General features: G+C 50.4%; 1 protein-coding gene across 14 annotated transcripts in view; it reads right to left on the bottom strand.

Moving 5' to 3' along the window:
* The window catches only part of TTC39A (tetratricopeptide repeat domain 39A), a 57,907-nt gene that overhangs the window by 24,198 nt on the left and 19,793 nt on the right, over positions 1–13,916 (bottom strand). For 8 of the 14 annotated variants that reach the window (XM_034965026.3, XM_034964995.4, XM_008954941.5 and 5 more), the window contains exons 2-4: positions 10,254–10,358; positions 1,359–1,490; positions 666–742 (exon numbers count right to left, since the gene is read on the bottom strand). In XM_034965026.3, coding sequence (XP_034820917.1) covers positions 666–742; positions 1,359–1,490; positions 10,254–10,358 — 314 coding nt within the window. Of the gene's footprint in view, positions 1–665; positions 743–1,358; positions 1,491–10,253; positions 10,359–10,531; positions 11,172–13,916 lie in introns of those variants that run through there. The other 6 variants (XM_008954938.5, XM_003829561.6, XM_055093043.3 and 3 more) reach the window with 6 other exon arrangements.

The raw sequence follows: 13,916 nt of genomic DNA, 5'->3' as shown, positions 1-13,916 counted from the left end.
CACCCAGTGCTTCAGAGCATTCGTTACTGTCCCTAGAAGCTAGCTCATACCCTCCTCCAAGCACCACTGTAGGTGCTGTGTACCCAGCAACATCAGATGCACTGTGGGGCGTTAGAACCTTCCAGCGCTCTTGAGGAGGGTAAGGCCACTTTCCCCTATGCTGCAGAGCCCCTCACTGCTTGCGGTCAGCCACTGCTGCCTCCAGGACAGCTGCATGTGGTCACGGCACAAAGACCTAGATGGACCATGACACCCCAGACCACTTCTTCTCATGTTGTCCCAGTGACTCGGCTGCTGAAACCATATTCCCCTCTGGGGCCCATGCGATCACTAGGATAATTAAATCAGTAAACTTAACTGCACATACAACTCTAAACACCCGTTGGCCTGAGGAGCAGAGCCCTGGCCTTGTGACAGCTTTCCCTTTCCTTGACTTGCAGGTTCTCAGCCAGTAGTGCTATCGCATAAGTGGGTCTCACCTGCCCCCCACACCCTCACTAGAGAGCCATGCCTCAAAAGGCCCCAGCTCTGACCCATGTGTGTCCTGGCATGGACACCAGGGCCTGGCCCCCTAGGCGATGACAGGGAAGAAAACTGCCCCTTCCTGGGCCTGGAGCTGGCCGCCTGGGCTTAGCATGGTTGAAAGGATGTCCTGGATGCCACACCTTCAGTGAATTGGCCCAGCGTGGGGCGGTTCACCAGGCTGCTGAAGGAATCTGTTACAGAAGACTTCCTCCGGTGCCTGAAGAGGAAAAAGAGGGGCCTCAGGTGAGGATTAGAGAGAGGCCACACTTGTCTCTGCCCCTCTCTGCTACACCCTAGAACATTCCTAAAGAGACAGAGCTAACAAGAAAGAACACAGGCTTAGGGGTCAAACAGAAGAGGTTTGATAGTCTGGCAAAAACGTCACTTAACTTCTCTGAGGCTCAGTGCCTTCACTGGTCAAATGGGGACAGTTACCACCTGATCAGTCCTGGGGCTGAGGCTATACAGCAGCTCCTGGCCAATCCGCTTCCTGGCCAGGTGATGCTGCTCCTGGCAGCTCCCAACCTGTCCGACGTTTCGGCTCCTCTCCTTAATGTCTCTTCGTGTCCAGCCTGGCCTACCCTCCTGCCCACCCAGGTCTTGCTGCCTCCTCCTCTACTCTGTCACCCTGGTCCCTAAAAGCTGCCCAGTGACTGGCTCAGACAACATAGCTCCTGAGGCAGGGCCAACAGGGACAGCTCTTAGCACATGCAGACACAACCTCTTAGCCAAAAGCAGCAGTGCGAATAGTGGCATGTTAGGCCCTGGAATGGGCCAGGGTGACAGGAGGGTGGGCCTCCCAACCTCTGATCCCTGCTCCCAATGCCCCCAACCTCTGACACAGCATCTGTGCCTCCTTCATCATGTTGCCGGCGAGCAGGATGTCCTGAGGGTCAAAGGTCATCATGGCCTGCATCTCCAGGATGGTGGCATACGTCAGTGAGTGGTACATGCTTTCCTTGGTTCTGCCAAAGAGAAGAGACGTTGAGAGCACCACTTTATAGAGCCCCAGAGGCAGCTGGTCCTGGGCAGCTCATCTCCACCCTCCTCCATTCTGCAGTGAGGTGAGGGGACCAGAGGTCCAGGCACGGGGAGGGCCTTGGCCAGGTCTAATCTGCTCACTGCTACTCAAAAGACCTCGGATTCTGTTTCCAGCTTGCCTTCTTCCTGCTGAGTGGCCCTAAGTGATCTACCAGATTTGAGCCTCAGTTCCTCATCAGCTCGGTAGGGGTGGCAGCAGCATAGCTGCCATGAGCACTGAGAAAGGGTTTAGTGCATGTCGGCCAGAGGCTGCCCTTCCCTGCACCCAGTGCCACCCTCTTGCCTTCTGCCCCCACCTCCTGCAGGCTGAGCCCAAGTCCTGTCTGTGAGATCCTGTTTAGCCCAAACCCCACCCCTGGGCCGCCCTCAACCTCACTTCCCTGGACCTCCTCACTAGTCACCTGCTGCCTCTTCCCACTCCCTCCCCTCATCTGATCATGGTGCCCAGTGGTTACACCTTCCCATGGCTCCCACATCCTAGGAGATCCTGCCGGGGCTAAAGCTCCATGAGACGCCAGCTCTGCCCACCTCTCCAGCCCTCTTGATGTTTCTGCTCCTCACCCACCCCCATCTGGTCACATTCAAGACTGCACCCCCAGCCACACTGAACCACACAGACCTTCCATGAGAAAATCCCACATTTCCCTCCTCCGGGCCTTTGCCCAGGCTGTTCCCTCGGATTGCAATGCCCTTCTTCGGCCAGGTGTGGTGGCACATGCCTGTAATCCCAGCACTCTGGGAGGGCAAGGCTGGAGGATTGTTTGAGCCCAGGAGTTTGAGACCAGCCTGAGAAACATAGTGAGACACTGTCTCTAAAAAGTAATAATAATTTTTTTAAAAAAGAAAGAAATGCTCTTCCTCTACATCTCCTGACATATCTGTCAAGGCCTCAAATGCCTCCCAGACCACTGGGAATCCAGGCCTCCTCCTCAGGGACTCCATCTGTAACTGAGGCACAGGCTACGCTGAACTGACATCAGCATAGGCTCAGCTCTCCCCATACTGTGGGCACCTCGAGGACAGAGCTTGTGTGTGACTCATCTCTGTCCTCAGCACCGATGTCAGGGCTGAGCCAAGGTGGCCTCAGGAGCCTCTGGGCTCCCTGCTCCTTCACCGCCCCAGGCTCCTCAGCTGAAGGGTGTGTTGGGGGCAGGGGGTGGCATTTAGTCCATCACATGGAGAAGGCAACAGGCAGGGAGGGACGGGAACAATGCCAGGTCCTCTCTGTATGTGGAGGGAGTCACTTAACATGTCTGGGCCTAGATTTCTGCTTCTGCAAAATGGGGACGATAATGCCAGCCTGCCCGGGTCCCTGCGAGACTGTGGGACTGACTGAGAGCGCCTTTACTCCCTTCCCCAGGTCTCCTTGTGAATTATTTATGAATCTCCTCAGTGCCAGGTTTATGCTGGGAACTTCAGAGGAAAGAGAGATGACTAAGGTTTACAGGCTGTTTGGTTGTGAAATCATGTGACTTTACCCCTTTTCCTGCTTTTCCTGTTCATAAAACACTCATAAATTAAGTTACTTCTGGGTGACACTCCTGTGATCCTTGAGGGTCAAAGGAAGGAAACCAAGGCTGCTCCACCACTCGCCAGCCAGGGGCACTCTCTGGATGCTCCCAGGCCTTTGCTAGGACTGCTTAATCTGCAGGCAGTGGCTTGTAGAGAGGAGCAGGCTGCCCAGAGTGGGGGCCAGAACCAGGTTTCAGAGTCCCTCAGACACAGGTTGGAGTCAGCTTTGCCAGCTAACAGCTGTGTGACCTGGCATGTCTCATGTCTCATAGCCTCTCTGAGCCTCAAGTTTTTCCCTGCAGAAGGAAAACCTTAACTCTTCTCCCCAATGGGTTTTTGCATGGCTTAAATAGAATACCCAGGCCAGGGGCCATTGCACCAAAGCTCGGTAAATATGAGTCCCTCTGTGTCCTGCGTCACTTCCCTGCATAAAGTCCTTCTCCTCGAGGAGGGGCTTCCCTGGCAGCACACAGACCCATCCCCCAGATAACACCCCCAGCCCCCAGGCCTCTCCATTTCTCAAGTCCTTGTCTCTCTCTTCCTCTCCCACTGCAGGTCTGAGGCCCGGGACTCAGCACCACCTGCCCAGCCCCACCTGTGGAAACTTGTCTGGTGCTGGGCCCAGAAAGAGGGACAGCCCCACCCGGGCAGCTGGCAGAAATGTGGAATTTCTAGTCTGAGGCCCAAGGCCCCAACAGGCACCTGTGGCTAAGAATACTAGCCCCTCCCCAGCCTACCTCCTGGAAGCCCCCAACTCTAGTCTGAACTGGGAAATGAAGTACAGAGGTATGACAACCCTCAAACCTCAGGCACTCCAAGTTTAGCTTGTACCCAAGTTTGTATTTGCATATATATCATCTAGGCCGCTAGTCCCCTCATTCCTGAGCTGTCCTCTCACTCTGGGACATGTCTACTGGGGTCCCACCTTCTTGGGCCCAGACCGGCTGTCAGGATAGGGAGGGCACTGGAAGGCAGAGGCAGCCCCTTGGCCTCTCCAAGTCTCTTCCCCTTTGTGCTCACTGAAGCTCCCCCTACTCCACTTTCTGGTCCTTTCAGACCCCACTTCATTGTCTTCCTCTCCAGCCCAAGTTGCTTCTATGGACTCCCCATCCCCAGTCCGCTGTCCATCACCCTGCCCTCTTCCTTCTGGGACCTGCCTCAGCTCCTCCCACTCCAGCCAAGGTGAGTGTCTCCATCTCTCAGATACTCTAGACCCTCATTCATTACTGAGCCTTTGCACAGGCTGTTCCCTCTGCCTAGAAACGCCCTCCATCTGGCCGACTCCTTCTCATCCAGTCCATCTCAGTGTAAATGTCACTTTTTCCAGTAAGCCTTCCAGGGCAGCTTCACGGGTATGTGGTCTATGCTGTTGCACAGGGCCTGTGCCTAAAAAGGGCCCATGTTTGGTTTAATTCTCTGCTGTCACTGTTTTTAAATTTTAATAATATTTGAACAAATGACCCTGAATTTCTATTTGGCAATGAGCCCCAGGGAATGAGGCAGCCCTCCTGACCAGCCCCTTTCCCATAGGAAATGGGGTCCCTGGGTCGTTCTCGGCACCCCTTATTGCTTGTTTCACCATTTCCCTGCTGGACCCTGAGAACAGCCCACGTCTTGCTCAGTAATGGAGCCCCAGCACCCAGCACACTGCCGGGCCCAGGAGGATGCTCAAAGGCTGTTGCTGAATGAACCAGTGACAGGTGCCCAACCACCTCCATCCTTTGAGTCATAGCGTGACCTTGTCTTCATCACACAGAATGGCTCTGCTTCTGGAGTCTTAAAGGATGCCGCCGCCTTCCCAGCTATAAGCCTCCTGACCTGCCCATACTGGCTCATCACTCCCGCTGCCCATCCTCCCTCCTCCAGCCTGTCCCCTCTTCCTGACTGCTTAGCCTAGTGTCCTCATACCAGTCTCTCTCTTTCAACATACTCAATGCCAAGCCTGCCAACCTTCTGCTGAACCCAGCTAGGAGCCCAGCTCAGGAGCCATGCAACTGCCCACTTTCTCCACACTGCCACTGAGCAATGCTGGAGAAAGCTGCCCCCTACACAGACAGACACAGGCTGGACTGGGGCCTCAGCCTCGGCCAGGCCTGGCATCCTGCCCAGAAACACCTTTTCCCCTCTCCTTATTATCCCTGCAACAGCACCTGGCCCCTCGCTCTTGGCAGGTGACCTTGCCTCTTCCCTCAGAAAACTACAGAACACTCAAGGGCATACCCTGAACTTGCTGCACCCCCACACATGCCCCCAGTGCACCCTTTCCACCTCCTTCACTCCTCATGGTTTGGGGGAGGCAGATGTGAGGCCCTGCCCAAGGTAAATGCCGCCAACCCAAGGGGGAGGGCAAACCACACACACAGCAGTCAGTGTGTGGTTTGTGCAGCTGGAGGACCTGGATCCAAATCCCACTCTGCCGTTTATTAACCACGATCATGTAATTCAAGAAAGCCAAAAGCAGTAGCCTCCATGTCCCAGAGACAGTGCGTCAGGTCAGACTCAGTGCTAAGTGAAATATGCTAGAAGCAGAGACAACGCTACTCAAAGGCATGAGTTATGGAAAGCAGAGGCAAGGCGGGGAAGGGAGCTAGGAAAGCCCAGATGCCCCATGCAGAGAGAAAGAGGAGCACCATCCCCCACTGCATGGGACCAGGACAATTAAACGAGACAATGTGTGCAGCGAAGAACAGCGAATGACACTGGGCCCAACATCTTCTGAAGCTTTGGTGGCCATCAGTGAGGAAGGGAGGCTGTTTTCCAGCAAGAATTATTTTCTCTAGACCCGTGGTTCTCAATGGAATTGCCAGGGTATCCCCACTCCCAATGTGAGGACATGTGGCAATTTCTGCAGACATTTTGGGTTGTCACAGGTGGTATGGGGGTGGTGTGCTACTGACACTACTATTTGGAGGAAAACTGTTAAAAAGAAAGAAAGGGCCTGGTGCGGTGGCTCACGCCTGTAATCCCAGCACTGTGGGAGGCCAAGGCGGGTGGATCGCCTGAGGTCAGGAGTTGGAGGCCAGCCTGGCCAAAATCGTGAAACCCTGTCTCTACTAAAAATATAAAAAATTAGCCGGGCCTGGTGGCGCGCACCTGCAATCCCAGCTACTCAGGAGGCTGAGGCAGGAGAATCGCTTGAACTCGGGAGGTGGAGGTTGCAGTGAGCCGAGATCACACCATTGCACTCCAGCCTGAGCGACAGAGCAACACTCTGTCTCAAAAACAAACAAACAAACAAAAAGAAAAAAGAAGGAAAGGATCCTTTTCTGGAATAAGGCAGGGGCTAAGAAACAGAAGCTGCACTACTTCCCACGTGAGATAACAGGTGGCCCCATGGGAAGACTGGATTCCTGGGGTGTCTCTGTTAGGACGAGGGTTTCCTTTGGCGATCCTGAGTGCTACAGGACTCCTGTTAGAATGCCCTCCTGAGGTGAGGGGGCCACAGAGGGAAAAGCCCTTTCAGGGACCATGTGGCAGGGACAGCTCGAGGACCCAGGCACAGCCACAGCCTTTGGTTTTAATATTTTCTCCTGTGTTTTGACTCCCTTCTGTTGGCCCCAAGTCTGCAGGACAGTTTAGAGTAGGCTGAGGCATGGCCTTATTGGGGCTTCAGTGGGTGAGGAGAAAGGTGCCTGATGTGTCTGTGCTTGGGGTGTGGGACCAGCTGAGCAGCTGTGTCCTGGGCAGCTGGATTCCAGTGCAGGAGGGTGGCTATGGTCTGGGGTCCAGGCTCGAGTGAGTGACAGGAAATGACTAGGGGAGAAGCAGGAGCTGGAGAGCCTTCCAAGAAAACTGAGAGGGGAACCTGGACATTCCAAGACAGAGCAGGCTGCGGCTGGGCCTGCCTCAGGCCATGGCCATGCTCTTGCTGCAGGCCCTGACCCACCCAGCCTGACCCCCTCAAGCCAGGTCCCCTCAGACAGTGGGAGTGTGGTGTGGAGACTGCCACACGCCCTGGAACACCCACCCCACCCCAGAAGCTGGGCCACTGACCCTAGACGGGAGAAAGATGGGTCCATGATGTCTACAGAAATTGAAGAGGTCAGGCCTGGGGACTTGTGGAAACCAGTCCCCTGGCCTCAGCATTCACTTTTCCTTGGAGCTTGGGTGCAGGGGACAAGCTGGAGCTGAAAAGAAGGGGACTACGGAGAGTAGGTGGCAGAGATGATTAGACCCCAGCCCCTAGTCTCCCAATTCAGGCCGCCAGGGCTCTCTGTCCAGGCTGAGAAATGGAGGACTCCTCTCTGGAGAAGTTAAGCCATCCCGGGTGCTGACATCTGGGGGCCAGCTCTCTAGGTCATCCAAAGCCAACCCCACCAACTACAAGGCAGCTTGGCACAGACCTCCCAGCTGGCCTTCACATGAACTCATTCTTAAACAGGACTAGACAGACAGCCGGGGATGGTTGGGTTTTTGAAGAAAGCACCCCATGAGAAGAGGATTCCCCATTAAACAGACTCCAGGAACATGGAGAAAGCCTAGTTATGCAGGAAAAGAATGAAACATTTTAAAGAGAAATAATATTGTGACAATAATAACAATAAATACTTTATTAGATACTTAATACATGCCAGGCACTGTCCTAAGGGCCTCATATTCCAAATATAGATATAAAGAAGTTGGTGCACCATAAACCAAGAAGAAGATGTTATAGGGAAAAAAGAACATTCAGAGAATAAAGAATACCAGGAAATTAATCATATGGTTACAGAGATAAAGACGTCAACAGAAGGAATTAATGAGAAGGGTGAGGAAATCTTCCAAAAATCAGATGGAATAAAAAGATAAAGCAATGGGAAAAAGGAGAGGGAGAGGGAAGAGGCTCAGAAGAGGACTGACCTAGGAGGTCCAAAAGGTGAGTTAAAGAAAGCCCAGGAAAGGGAAACAAGACGGAACCATCATACAAGAGCACTTCCCAGAACTGAGAACCCGCATAACAATCCAGGATAAAAAATACTTCATTGCCACACATCATGGTAAAATTCCAGATTTTCAGAAATACAAGAGCCAATCCTAAACCTTTCTGGAGAAGGAGTAAGAAGAATTAGGGTTCTCACAGCTACAGTAAATGCTAGAACACTGAAGCAAAGTATTCAAAATTCTTAGGGAAAAAAATATATTTATGCAAGTCTTTCTTATAAAATTCCTTTTTTTTCTTTTTCTTTTTCTTTTTTTCCAGACAGAGTCTCACTCTGTCACATAGGCTAGAGTGCAATGGAGCAATCTCTGCTCACTGCAACCTCCACCTCCTGGGTTCAAGCAATCCTCCCACCTCAGCCTCCCGAGTAGCTGGCATTACAGGCACTCGCCACCATGCCCGGCTAATTTTTGTATTTTTAGTAGCGACGAGGTTTCACCATGTTGGCCAGGCTGGTCTTGAACTCCTGACCTCAAATGATCCACCCACCTCAGCCTCCCAAAGTGCTGGGATTACAGGCATGAGCCACTGCGCCCAGACTTTCTTAGGAAATTTCTATAGGACATTCCCTGGCAAATGAGGGGGACACAAGAGACAAGACCTGGAATCAAAGAAACAGGAGAAAAGCAAAGGAGCTCCAGGAAACAGCCGGGAGGAGCCAGAAGACATGTCTGTCCTCCCAAGGATAGGTTTCCAGGAAAATGAGGGGGGTACTGAGTGCTTACTTGATAGGTTTCAGCATTTTGGGAAAAACTCAACGATAGGATGATCTGATGGAGTGGTTATAAAGACTTACGGATAAATGTTTAGCAAATTAGGCCAATGGGAAAAGCAATAAAATTATTAACTCTAGAAGGAAATAGTCTCGCACATGATTTTCTTTGCAATAAGCATTAATCACAAAGGTATAGTAAGGTAAACACTGATTCTTTCTTTCTTTTCTTTTCTTTTTCTTTTTTTTTTTTTTTTTTTGAGACAGGGTTTTGCTCTGTTGCCCCATGCTGGAGTGCAGTGGTGCACAAGATCACAGCTCACTGCAGCTTCAACCTCCTGGGCTCAGATAATCCTCCCACTTCAGCCTCCCAAGTAGCTGAGACTATAGCTACTATATACTATAGCTGAGACTATAGGCGCACACCACCACACCCAGCTAATTTTTTGTATTTTTTTTTGTAGATATGGGGTTTCACCATGTCCAGGCTGGTCTCAGACTCCTGGGCTCAAGCGATCTACCTGCCTCGACCTCCCAAAATGCTGGGATTATAGTCATGAGCCACCGCGCCTAGTTAAACACTGATTATTGATTTACCCCAATATTGTGATATAATGACGAGAAAGATGAGGGAAGGGAGGTGGGGCAGGGGTGTAAGAAAGCTAAATTCTCATCTATCAGTAGACGTTTTCTGGTTTTTTTTTTTTTTTTTTTTTTTTTGAGACAGAGTGTTGCTCTGTCACCCAAGCTGGAGTGCAGTGGCATGATCTTGGCTCACTGCAACCTCCACCTCCAGGGTTCAAGTGATTCCCCTTCCTCAGCCTCCTGAGTAGCTGGGATTACAGGCACACACCACCACACCCAGCTAATTTTTTATATTTTTGGTAGAGATGGGGTTTCACCATGTTGGCCAGGCTGGTCTTGAACTTCTGACCTCAAGTGATCCACCCGCCTTGGCCTCCCAAAGTGCTGGGATTACAAGCGTGAGCCACCATGACCAGCCCAATAAATGTTTTAAAGTGATAAGAAAGGGTGAGTTTTATGGTATCTGAATTATATCTCAATTTTTAAAACTGAGAAAAAGTGATAAGAAAAAGGAGTATACGCCCATTATTGATTTGTATTTACAGAAACATGGCAGTGAGTACTCAAGGAAATGGTCAAGTGAGCAGCCCTCTTGATTGCCCTAAAACACCCAGGAAAGCAGGCAACCTAAGTCTTTAGTGCTTTGGGGAAAAATAAACAAAGGAGTCATGTGAGAGCTGGCGAGGATGAAACTCCAAGTGGATTCTGCGGGAACAAGTAACGAAGTGTGAAGAACCCTCAAGAGCCTAAGAAGAAGCAAGTCACAGTGACCTTGGAGAGGGCCTGGCTGCACACAGGCCGTGGAATGGAGCTTGAGCCATTTTTATGGGACTTCTCAGAGGTCCTGGTGACCCAGAAAGCCAAAGGCATTTAGTTACACAGGGTTCCTCTCATGCAAGACCTCTGGTTCTCCCTGACCGTCACGCACACCCCCTACCCCAACCGGGGCTTGAGCCTCACCTGGGCTTGAGGTAGCTGAGTGCTTCTGAGAACTGGTTGGTGAGGAAGAGGTCCAGGGCGGTCATGCACTGGTCCAGGGCCTCATGGAGGCTGCTCTCAGGAGTCCTGGGGGAAGAGATGCGGGGCATGACACAGGGGCCCTCCAACCCTCCAGCCTCTCCTGGCTGGAACAGAGCCTCACAGGGTCTACTCAGCCTCCCTGGCCAGCCTTGGGTGCCTGTCACGAGCTTCTCCAGGCTGCCACTCTGTACTGAGACGCAGGGACAATTTGGACCCACCTCTTGGTGTTCCCAAGGGTGGGAGGGGGAGCAGAAGGGAATGTCATCAGAGATCTGTTGGAGGTGGGGGAGGGGCCAAGGGCAAGGTGCAAAGAGGCCTCAGGAATAAATGATCTTACCCTCCACAAGGGTAAAGGGAGTCTTTGTGGCCCTTCTGGCCCATTGGGCTCTGCTGCCCCCCCAGGGGGTGCAGCCCACCCACTAAATCCCACAGCCCCTTTTTCCCTCCTCCTTCTCCAAGGCCTCCTCCCTCCCCCAGGCCTGGACTCTAGAATCCCTGACGTTGTCACAATGGGCTGTCACACTATGGGTCAGCAGCCCCAAACGAGAGGCCCAGGGCCTTTCAAATTCACTTTGCCAATGGCTCCTCCAGAATACCTGAGCCCTTTCCAGTCCTTACGTTTCTCTATAGCTTTTACCACCCTCTGACATGATATATTTTACTTATTTTTGTGTTTATTGTCTGTCTCCCTCCACTAAACTATAAGCTTCCAGGAAGCAAGAATCTTTAACTGCTGTATCCCCAGCAACTAGTATCCAGTACAAAGTAGGCTTTTAATAAATATCTGTTAGGTAAATGAATGAATGAATGAATGAATGAATGAAGAGTCTAAGGCTAGGAAAGCAAACCCCTGACTTTTCTGGGTCTCAGCTTTCCCATATAAAAATTAGAGATGAAACTAAGAGATCCCAGAAGCCCTGCCTATTTGATGTTTTGATAATGCCTCTTCTCAAGGGGCCTCCTTTGAGTGAAAGAATGTTCCAGAAAGAGGCTTGATGCTCTCCCTGAAGGGAAATCCTATTTCCCAGAAGTTAGTTAAAAGAAATTCCCTCTCCACCAGGTAAACTCCTACATATACCTTAGGGCCCAGCTCTAAAGTCTCCCACTCTGAGATGCATCAGTAGATCTTCCCAGGCAAATTGAAACATGTCTTTTTCAAAACTGAACTCGTGTTCATTCTCCCAATCTGTTCTCCCCCAGTCTTTGCCTTTCTTTTTTTTGGTGGATATGGGGTCTCGCCATGTTGCCCAGGCTGGTCTCAACAAACTCCTGGGCTCAAGTGATCCTCTTGCCTCAGCATCCCAACGTGTTGGGATTATAGGCGTGAGACACCATGCTTGTCCACTCCTCTACCCAATAAGCAACACTCCTCTACCCAATTCCCCAAGCCAAAAATCTGATAATCATCTTTGCCACATCCCTTCTCTGGCCTCTGTCATCCCCTCCATCACTAAACTCCACTAAATCCCATCATTTCTACTTCCTTTTTTTAAAAGAATTTTTACAGAGATAGGGTCTCATATGTTGCCCAGGCTGGTCTTGAACTCCTGGGCTCAAGTGATCCTCCCACCTCATCCTCCCAAAGCGCTGGGATTATAGGTATAAGCCACAGCCTACTTCCTAACATCTCTCAATCAATCCCTTCTATGCCCAATACCTTCTGGTCCAGGCCAGCACCATCTTTACCCAGGTCTGTTGGAACACTCTCCATTCCACTCTTTCCACCTTCTTCTCTCTTCTCTGTTAGACCTTTGTATTCCATATTTCATGTCTCTTAACTAACTTCTATACTATCTCTTGGGCTCTCTGTTAGACCTTTTTATTCCATATTTCATGTCTCTTAACTAACTTCTATACTATCTCTTGGGCTCTCTGTTAGACCCGGAGTAATTGCTTTCATTTCACCAGCTCTTTCATTAGGTGTGTCTGACCTGCTACTTATCCTACCTACTGAATTTTTCATTTCAATGATTATATTTTTCATTTTGTGAAATTCCACTTGGTTCTTTTTCAAATCTTAGTTATTTGGGGTAGTATTATGTTCCCTGCCTCAAGTCCATCTTCAATTCCTTTATACATTTTAAACATAATTATTTCTATTCTATATCTCATAATTCTAGCATTTTAGACTCTCAGGGAAACTAATTCTGCTCTTTCTTGTTTCTGGTGCCTGCTGCTCACAGTGGCTTATTTCCTTGTGTGTTTTGCAATTACATTACAAATTCATGTTTGACAGATCCAAAGGGACTGTGGGACAGGATACATTGCTCCAGGAAGGATTTTTCATTTACTCTGGCCAGGTTCCCAGGGGAACTACCACCCTGAGACCATTTAAGTTACTTTTTTAAGTTTATGGTTTCCAGGACCACAAAGGTAGTGGTGTGCCATCAAACCCAAAGTTTGTGTGATGGCAGACCAGTATTTATCATTTTTTAGGGAGTATTTTTTTCCCACCAGAAATGCTGTCTAGCTTTGCTGGTGGGGGCGGACCTTTTTTCTAGCCAATCTTCCTATTCACTGAGGCTGTAGCCCTTGGAGGGTCCCAGATTTAAGTGTTGAGTTGGGGAATGCTAAGTTCCAACTCCTCAAACTGTAACTGTGTAGGCCCAAGACCTTCTTTCCCATCTGTTGAGTGGCCGTTGAAACTCCTGGCTTTAGATTTCTGAAATGTGTAAATAGCCTAAGGTTGCTGTGGCTTCATCTTGTTTGCCAGCCTGACTTCAGTTCTCTCTTCACGCTTGGCTGGAGGGGGTTTCTGTTACTTCTGTGGGAGTTCAGGAATGTACTTAATTATTTTATTTATTTATTTATTGAGGAGAGGGTGTCTCTCTGTTGCCCGGGCTGGAGACCAGTAGTGCGATCTCAGCTCACAGCAACCTCCTCCTCCCAGGTTCAAGCTATTCTCCTGCCTCAGCCTCCCAAGCAGCTGGGATGACAGGTGCCCACCACCATGCCCGACTAATTTTTTTGTATTTTCAGTAGAGATGAGGTTTCACCATGTTGGCTAGGCTGGTATCAAACTCCTCAGGTGTTTGACCTCAGGTGATCCACCCGCCTCAGCCTCCCAAAGTGCTGGGATCACAGGCGTGAGCCACTGCACCTGGCCAGGAATGTACTTTAAAGGATGTTTGTTGTAACTCATCCCCGCCTCTAGGTAGTTTCTTTGAGAGAGAATGTTGGAAGCATTATTTCCCCTAACCTGTCTCTCCCATAATTGCCAAAGATACATCTTTAAAACCCACATCTGTCTGGGCATGGTGGCTCATGACTGTAATCCCAGCACTTTTGGAGGCCGAGGCGGGCGGATCACCTGAGGTCAGGAGTTCGAGACCAGCCTGACCAACATGGAGAAACCCCGCCTCTACTAAAAATACAATATTAACTGGGCGTGGTGGCATATGCCTGTAATCCCAACTACTACGGAGGATGAGGCAAGAGAATCGCTTGAACATGGGAGGCAGAGGTTGTGGTGAGCAGAGATCGCACCATTACATTCCAGCTTGGGCAACAAGAGCAAAATTCCATCTCAAAAAAAAAAAAAACCACAAATGTCACTTCTGGACTTAAAATCTTTCCCTGGCTTCCCATTGCTCTTAGGGTAAA

Source organism: Pan paniscus, chromosome 1 (assembly GCF_029289425.2).
Source record: "Pan paniscus chromosome 1, NHGRI_mPanPan1-v2.0_pri, whole genome shotgun sequence".
NCBI classification, from domain to species: Eukaryota; Metazoa; Chordata; class Mammalia; order Primates; family Hominidae; genus Pan; species Pan paniscus.
This window is presented reverse-complemented; position numbering and strand designations above follow the sequence as displayed.